Source organism: Phocoena sinus, chromosome 7 (genome assembly GCF_008692025.1).
Source record: "Phocoena sinus isolate mPhoSin1 chromosome 7, mPhoSin1.pri, whole genome shotgun sequence".
Classification (NCBI taxonomy): domain Eukaryota; kingdom Metazoa; phylum Chordata; class Mammalia; order Artiodactyla; family Phocoenidae; genus Phocoena; species Phocoena sinus.
Window position 1 is genome coordinate 51,208,964 of NC_045769.1, and position 8,392 is coordinate 51,217,355.

Genomic DNA, 8,392 nt, shown 5'->3' on the forward strand with positions numbered 1-8,392 from the left:
GTTTTTCTTCAACGGAATCAATTTTTATTTTTTGTTTACTAACATCTTTAGAGGAATTTATAGTTTCTCTTAGCCAATGGTAGACACACTTTCCAAGGTTGAAATGTTTACCTGGCTGCTCATCCGAGGACCCTCTCCTCTACAAAGTGATATGAACTATCACAAGGAAAAGGAAGTCTTAATTTTTAGGAGATTAGCTTTGTAAGACTGAAAAATGCTATATGAACTTTTAAGTATGGTTATATTAAAAACAAAAGCATGATAGAAATTTTATATTGGGAATTTTAGTTGAATTTACATTTATTTTACTTATTACTTTTTACTATACCCAACCTTCTTAGTGCTGCAGTGGTTAGTGCTGCTATTTTTGTTAAAAGATAAAATACTACTGGGTACAAGTCAGGGGAAGAGAAAATCAGCAACGAGGTAGCTGAGTGAAAATTACAACCGAAAATGGGATACAGAGCACAGTTAATGGAAAAAAGACAATTTCTTTCTCATAGCCAAACAATCACTAGATTGCCCATAGTTTAAGGATTTTCACTTGTCTGAGGCTTACTCAGAGATTCTTTGGGGAAGGCAGGCACTGAAATGATTAAATAAAAGGAAAAACCCTGCAAAGAAAATACATTTTAAATTCCAAAATATGTTGATTTTTGTCTTTCTTAAATATCTACATGTGTCTACTGAGAAAACAAAGTGGGGGTGGGAGCATTTGATAATTCAGATAAAACCTCTGCTTCATTCAGATTAATTCAGTTAAAAGCTCTTGAGCTTTAACAAAATTGCTTGAATAATAAAGTAAGTCTTGTAGAGAGATATTTATTTTGGAGTGGGTACATGTGCTAAAAATTTCTAATGAAAATAGTAGACACACCGGGTAAATAAATCATTAGTTTGAGAAGGTTTGCACAGCTCACTAATCTGTGATAGTTGATGAATGCCATGAAGCACATTCACATAAGCCAGGACGCACAAAAATGTCTGCTAGCTGGGGTTGTGAATCTATCACCTGATTCTCCCAAATGACATTTCAAAAAGGGCAATCTTATCTTTTGTTAAAATAAGAGTAGAACACTAATAAAAAGGGACTCCTTCACTCACAAATCACACCAAGCAGGGACAGCTGGGCAGTTACATTTTGCTTAGTATAAGCTCTCATACTTGAGACAACTAGTTCTCTGAAGATTGAAATACCTGTGAAGCAAAAATGAGGTTTTGTCCCAAAGTTTTTAGAATTAGCAGCTTAATTTTTATTGTATGTGTCTTGTACTGGTGGAATGTTATTGAATAAGTTTCTGTATGGAATTGGGGCATTGATGGGAGGCAATGGCTTATTAGCTGGCTTTATATTTTCACGGATTACTTTTTTCTTTGTAGTTCAAAACCCCTAAAATATGTGGGAAGGGACTCAGATGAAAGTAGTTTACAGATATATGCCTAAGAGGCTTTCAAAAAGTACATTCATTTAGATATGTTGTGTTTTCCTCTGTATAACATCCATGGATATTGAACTAGAGCAATGAGGCTGCCTGGTCAAAAGCCACTGGCTTCTTACTAATTGACATTTTTGCTTCTTTTTAGGCTTTTTCAAACTCCCCCTTTAGGAAAAAAAAAAGTAAAAAGCTCATTTACCAGAAGTAGGAATCTAAAGAATTTGGCTCTTCCAAAGGAGAGAAATACAGAAAAGAAGGAGAACTGTACTTTCTAGATTCTGAGTCAAATACTTTGACTTGGCAACTGAATTATTTTTAAGGCAGTTTGTCTTTATATTGAGATGTCAAACCGAGTCTTATAAGTTGGGTGCTAGAATATCCCTTGAAAGAGGTAAATTAATGCAATTGACATATTAGACCACATTCCATAGCACATGAGTGGCGACAGTTTTTATTCAAAAAGAAAATGCAGTATACCTAAAGGAGGGTATGAAAGATAATCTATACTGAAACAAAGGAAGAAAGGAGCAGATGTCTGAACAGTGAGCTAAGATGAGTTCCGGTGGAAAGATCGAAGAACAAGATTGGGGACACCGTAGAACAGAACAACTTTATGACGCTAAAGAAAACCCCAACTCTTTAGAAAATCTGTTAATAGACCCTATAGAAGAATGCTGACAAAGCAACAAAGAATATTTAAGTACTAGGTCTTTACATAGAGTGAAATTAATATAGTTTAAATTCTTCTTGGCACAATTGAAACTGCACATATACATATACACACATCCAAAATGAAATTTTGAAGGAAAATTACATCCAGATTCAATCTTTGATTATCTAAATGGTTTCTCACCATGAAATACATGCACACATGTATGCTTATATACACACAAATATAAACTTACATGCAAAGGGGATCAGGGCTGAACATTAAGGGGGCAGGTGTGTTGTGTAGTGTGTCACTCACTACTGTCTAAGGTGAAAATATATGGTTGACTTTTCCTCTCTATTCTTTGAGCATTAAGTGGATATGAATTGACTAGAAAGAAGCCTATGTGTCTTTTTTGAATGGGGTGCCTATTGTGTATCATATTACCACATCAGCTTTATTGTCTTTTACCCAGTCATTCGGGCTAAAGTTAAAGAAGTGAAGATCAAGTGCCATGATGTGACTGCAGTAGTGGAGGTGAAGGAGATTTTAAAGGCTTCTCTGGTAAACATTCCAAGGGACACTGTTAACCTTTACACCAGCTCTGGTTGCCTGTGTCCTCCACTTAACGTCAATGAAGAGTATCTCATCATGGGCTATGAAGATGAGGAACGCTCCAGGTAATTCACTCCTTAAGGATTCAGAATAATGACTCCTGGGTTCTTACTTCGGGATCTGTCTACCTTCTGAGGGATTAAAGATCAGTTTTAGTTGGGTCCTTCAATTTCATGTATTGGATACAAAAGTATATGTGGGAAATTTGTGGGTGTGCATTTTTCTGGGGAGAGGGATCATAGCTTCGTTTGTTCTTAGAGGGGTCCATGACTCCCAATTAGTTAGAATTACTGTTCTAAAACTTGGCTGTCCTAGTCTAGTATAAACAGTAAGTCTTTCTGACAATGATCCCTTGTACTTTTCAGTAATATATTTTAATGTTTCAAAAATGGTTGCTTCTTTAAAAATATAGATTACTGTTGGTGGAAGGTTCTATTGCTGAGAAATGGAAGGATCGACTTGGTAAAAAAGTTAAGGTAAGCCTAAATTTTATGTTCAAAATGATAAACAGGAAATAAAAGTAGAAAGACAGTCATTTAAACAAAATAGCTGCCCTCAACTTCATGAGAAATATTAAAACCTGATACATATTTATTTAATATTCCAAGAACTGAGTTTGTCTGTAATGTCTGTTTCATTTAAGGAGCAAATTCTCTGTGTGTGTATCAGAGATCTAACTACAGCTGTCTAACTTCCCACCATGGGAAGTCTAGCTGTAGTTAGGCCAGCCCTGCTCTGGTGGCTCCACATTATAATTAGGGCTCCAGGCTCCCTCTAGCTTACGGGTCGGTCATTTTAAAAGATATTGCTTCCATATTCAAGGTTAGCTGCACGTCACAGGTTGGCTGCCCTACCTCCACATCACACCTACATTTCAGGGAGAAAGAAAAGGGAGGTAAAAATAGATTCCAAGCATCCTACCTAGCAATTTTACTTAGGACTGGGTCTCCTGTCCATCCCTAGCTGCAAGAGAACTAGAAAATGTAGTTTTTTTAGCTGAATATGTTGGTTCCTTGAACAATTGCAGTTCTGTGAGTCAGAGAAGAAGGGGAGAATAAAGCTTGGGTACAAAACTGCCAATATTGTCCCAATGCATAGACACCAGTTCCTCTGTACAAGGTGCAGCCACATTCATCTGTATATAAGAGATCTGACCCAATTAGGTCCTTAGAGCAGAAACATAGCTTTATTGGTTTTTTTTGGCTGTACGCGGGCCTCTCACTGTTGTGGCCTGTCCCGTTGCGGAGCACAGGCTCCGGACGCGCAGGCTCAGTGGCCATGGCTCACGGGCCCAGCCGCTCCGCGGCGTGTGGGATCTTCCCGGACCGGGGAACGAACCCGCATCCCCTGCATGGGCAGGCGGACTCTCAACTACTGTGCCACCAGGGAAGCCCCATAGCTTTATTTTTAAGCCAATGACTCTTAGATTCTGTAAGTGACGCATTTTTTAAAAAATCACAGTAAATCACCTTATTATAGAAGGTTCCATTTCCTCTTACTAAGCAAATCTGTTTCAACAAAAGGAATGTGGGTAGTAGGCACAGAAGGGCAAAGAATCAAAAATGGTGCGCGCGCGCGCGCGCGCGTGTGTGTGTGTGTGTGTGTGTGTGTGTGTGTGTAGTGGGCAAAAAGGGGGGGAGGGGAGAGTGGGAATTGTACCAAACATAATATATCCTCTTCCCTCTGAGTCTGAAGGCTTGGGAAACATTTACAAGTGTAAGTTAAACACCCCCAGGCAGTTTATCTTATACACCTGGCACTTGACACAGCAGACACATTTCAGTTTAAGTGACCTACAAGAAACGTAGAGGGCATTATTTTGCAGGGAGAAAATACCCTCCAGAAAGGTATCCCTCCCCCCCCACCCCGCCCCCACCTCCGCTTCTGTATTTTGTCAAAAGTGAGATGTATTTCAAGTTCAGACTCATGAGAATTCTCTATTTGTATCTCTTTTCAATTTGTTTGGTGTCTGTTAAAAAGTAGCTCTTCTTCAGTGTATTGGAATCTCTTACTGTCCTTTTAATTCCGTTTTCTGCTTGCTAATGCAGAACAGGAATTTGTCCTAAATTCCTGTACCAGTTGGAATTGCTGCAAAGCATATAACACGGCTTGCTGCTTCTCTTTTGGTACCAAAACAATTACCATCGTGTAAAGACCCAGGACACATGGCGTGTTTGTCCTTTTTCTTAGTAAGGCAAAGATATTTTCCATTGCTTTCTACAGGGAACTCACAGTTATTATTGTGAACTCATTTATATTTTCAGTCTGGATTTAAACATGCTGAAGGGAAGAAATAACTTGAACAATTTTTAATTCATATACAGAACTCAGGGTTAAAGACCATGAATGGGAAACCTCTTTTGGCTAGAATTACTGAGATCCTTACTGTAGTTTTCCAGTCAGTTCTGAAGATGTAAAAAAGAGTTTTATGGAGGATACTGGTTTTTTTTAAAATAAAAGTTGGCCTTTTCAGCTGATTTTTTTTTTTTTGCGCTCAGGGATAGATCAAGAATTAAATAAAGACTTTTTTATGGTTTTGCAATGCAATTTTTTTTTTTAAACCTAAGTTTCTGTAATAGGTTGTTCAAATCAAGATATTTGGCCTGCCTTGGGGAGCTAAAATTCAGACTTTTTTTTTTTATATGAAAATCCAATAAGATTGTGGAGTTAAGTGTGCTAAAATGAAGAATTACTTTCAGTAATTTCAGTAATTGAAAATAGAGAATTTGTTATCTACTAAGAATTTTATACGTTTTTCATCTGTGAATCTTCAGAACACTAAGGAGATGCTAGAATTAATTCTAATATGTAAATGATAAGGGCTAGTAAGTCCAAGAATCTTCGAATGGTAACTGACGGAGTTAGAATTTGAACTTGGGCCATCTGACATTAGCTCCTTGCTGCTCAAAGTGTGGTCCCTGGACCAGCAACACGGGCATCACCTGGGAGCCTGTTAGGTATGAAAATCTTGGGCCCCATCCCAGACCCACTGAATGAGGATCTGCAACTTTAACAAGATCTCCAAGTTATTTCTATATTCATTGAAGTTTAAGAAGTACTGCTATAGCCCTTATTCTTATTTACTACCTGTAATACCATAATATAACTTCCTTTTAAATTATTATATTCAATAATGTAAACATTATTGAAATTGTTAATATGAAATATTAATAAGCTTGATTGTAGTTATCAGAAACATTGGTGATGTCTGCTTTGTAAAACGTAGAATAAGGGCAGAACTTTGTTCTGTTTTGTTGCACTTGGTAGATATTATTTAGGAAATATTTTTAAGGGACTCTACCCCCTCCCCCATTTTCATTTTTTTCACTGCTCAAATCACACAGGTTTAAAAGGCTGTGTTTTACAAGTCATAAGAGAGGAAAATAAAAAGTAGCCCTTTCTTCAAATTCTCTATGTAAATCTTCCATTTGTTGGTCACCCATGAAGTACTAGACTTGTGTATGTTACCTCAGGAAATACCCACAGATATCAATGTATATTTGTGTCACCGTTTATTGGATATTTTAAGTTAAAGATTTGATATGAAAGCATTACTGATACAAGTGGCCAATTTTGTGCTTTTTCAAATAAAAGAATTATGTTTACATAGCATCCATCTCATTGTTACCCTGGGATATAGATTTTTATACTTTTGGAAAAGTAGTAAAATGCTTTTGAGATCTGATTTTGCAGTCTTACTCAGTTGTTAGAATAATAGAAGTGATGACCCTGGTAATATGTGCTTGTGACCGTTTTCTGTTTTAAATTTCACAGCGCTGGGATATGAAGCTCCGTCATCTTGGACTGAATAAAAGTGATTCTAGCCATAGTGATTCCACTCAGAGTCAGAAGTCTGGTAGGAACTCTAACCCCCGGCAAGCACGCAACTAAATCCTGAAATGCAGAAAATCCTCAGTGGACTTCCTATTAAGACTTGCGTCGCTGGACTAGCAAAGGAAAATTGCACTATTGCACGTCATATTCTATTTTTTAACCACAAAAAGCAGGTGGTAACTGATATTACTTCTATTTTTTCTTTTATTTTCTGCTTTTCTCCTACCCTCCATCCCTACCCCCCTTTTTTGTGGTCTGGGTGCAGATCCTTAAATATATTATATGTATTCTATTTCACTAATCATGGGAAAACTGTCCTTTGCAATAATAATAAATTAAACATGTTGATACCAGGGCCTCTTTGCTGGAGTAAATGTTAATTTACTGTTCTGCACCCAGATTGGGAATGCAATATTGGATGCAAAGAGAGATTCTGGTATACACAGAAAGCTAGATAGGCTGTAAGGCATACTTTGCTGATGTAATTACAGCCTCATTTTTGCATGCCTTTTGGGCATTCTCCTCACGCTTAGAAAGTTCTAAATGTTTATAAAGGTAAAATGGCAGTTTGCAATCAAATGCCACACAGGCAAAGTGATCAAGCACCAGGAAGAATTTATGAGGAAACGACACGCAAGACGAATTATCTGCAAGATTGGCAGGAAGCAAAATAAACAGTGTTAGGAGCTGGGGAAAGAGCATTTTGCCTGATCGAGAAGCACAACTGAAACCAGTAGCTGTTGGGGTGTTAACAGCAGTGTTTCTCTTTTGGCAACACATTCGATTTGTTTGTGAATATATTAATCAGCATTAGGGAAGTGAATTATAACCAGACATCAGCTGTTATCAGTATGGCTCTATTTAATTTGCTTCCTTTTAGATAACCTCATTGGTGTAAGTCTTTTTTTTTCTTCTTCTTTTAAAATAAATCTCACTTGCTGCATTTGACCAGGAAAAGAAAGTGTGTACGCATATGCACCAGGGTGTTATTTTTTTAAAGATATGGGGCTCTCTAAAATGCTGTAGTTGCAGGATGGTAAAATGTGCAAGATTCCGGGTGTGGGTGTGTCTGTGTGTGTCAGCGTGGGGTGTGTGTCCGTACACTCACACCCAAGCTGAACTGAATTACAGGCCTGTGCGGTGACCTAAACTTTATCATTTGGATTTGTGCTGTTTAATGCTCAGTAAAATATGCTCAATAAAAGGAATGATGGTGGTCAGGAGAGAGGTGATTCTGACTTTTCAAACAAATGCTCATTCTCATTACCCAAGCTGCAGTGGGGTCCCCCAGGGACCATGGGGAACAAATGATGCTCTCACTTCTTCCTCCAGCAGGGGTTCTTTAGAGCCTGTGCCCATCACTTGACAGTCTCATTCTCTTAAATTTACATATTTGATATTAGTATTAATAGAACCAAATTTCTAAGCTGTGGTATGCTGAAAAGAAAACGCTTATGAAGCAAATGGTGCTGTTTCCTTCTACAAGGACAAACATGCAAGAATGAAATTCATTCCTGAACAAAAGTTTCCTAAAATGGTAAATAACAATTGATCTAAATTCCCTCTTTTGGAAGTAAGAGAACATCCCTGCCTCCTGACTGACCCCCAAACCCCAACAATTTCCACAATCCCAGAAGAAGTTCTCACCTATGCCTACATCAGGACCACATAGTCTTTGAGCTGCCATATGGTTGCTTTCAGGTATTTTCACCATCTGCCCTTTGGGCTTTACTCTCAGATGGCTAAGACAGGGTCATTTCTTTCCAGATGCTGCTGTTGTAGCCCACAAAGGGGAGTTTGGGTGTCACGGGGTAGTAGTGAAGTCCCACAGTGGATGAACTTCACCTCAGTATCTCTC

At 38.0% G+C, this 8,392-nt stretch overlaps 1 protein-coding gene across 1 annotated transcript in view; it reads left to right on the forward strand.

Annotated features, from left to right (window-relative positions):
* Positions 1-7,757, forward strand: part of FRZB (frizzled related protein) — a 34,200-nt gene extending 26,443 nt beyond the window's left edge. The window contains exons 4-6 of the mRNA XM_032637413.1: positions 2,561-2,765; positions 3,113-3,176; positions 6,475-7,757. Of these exons, the coding sequence (XP_032493304.1) occupies positions 2,561-2,765; positions 3,113-3,176; positions 6,475-6,591 (386 nt within the window). The 3' untranslated portion in view covers positions 6,592-7,757. The remainder of the gene's footprint in view (positions 1-2,560; positions 2,766-3,112; positions 3,177-6,474) is intronic.
* The last annotated feature ends 635 nt before the right edge of the window (positions 7,758-8,392 follow it).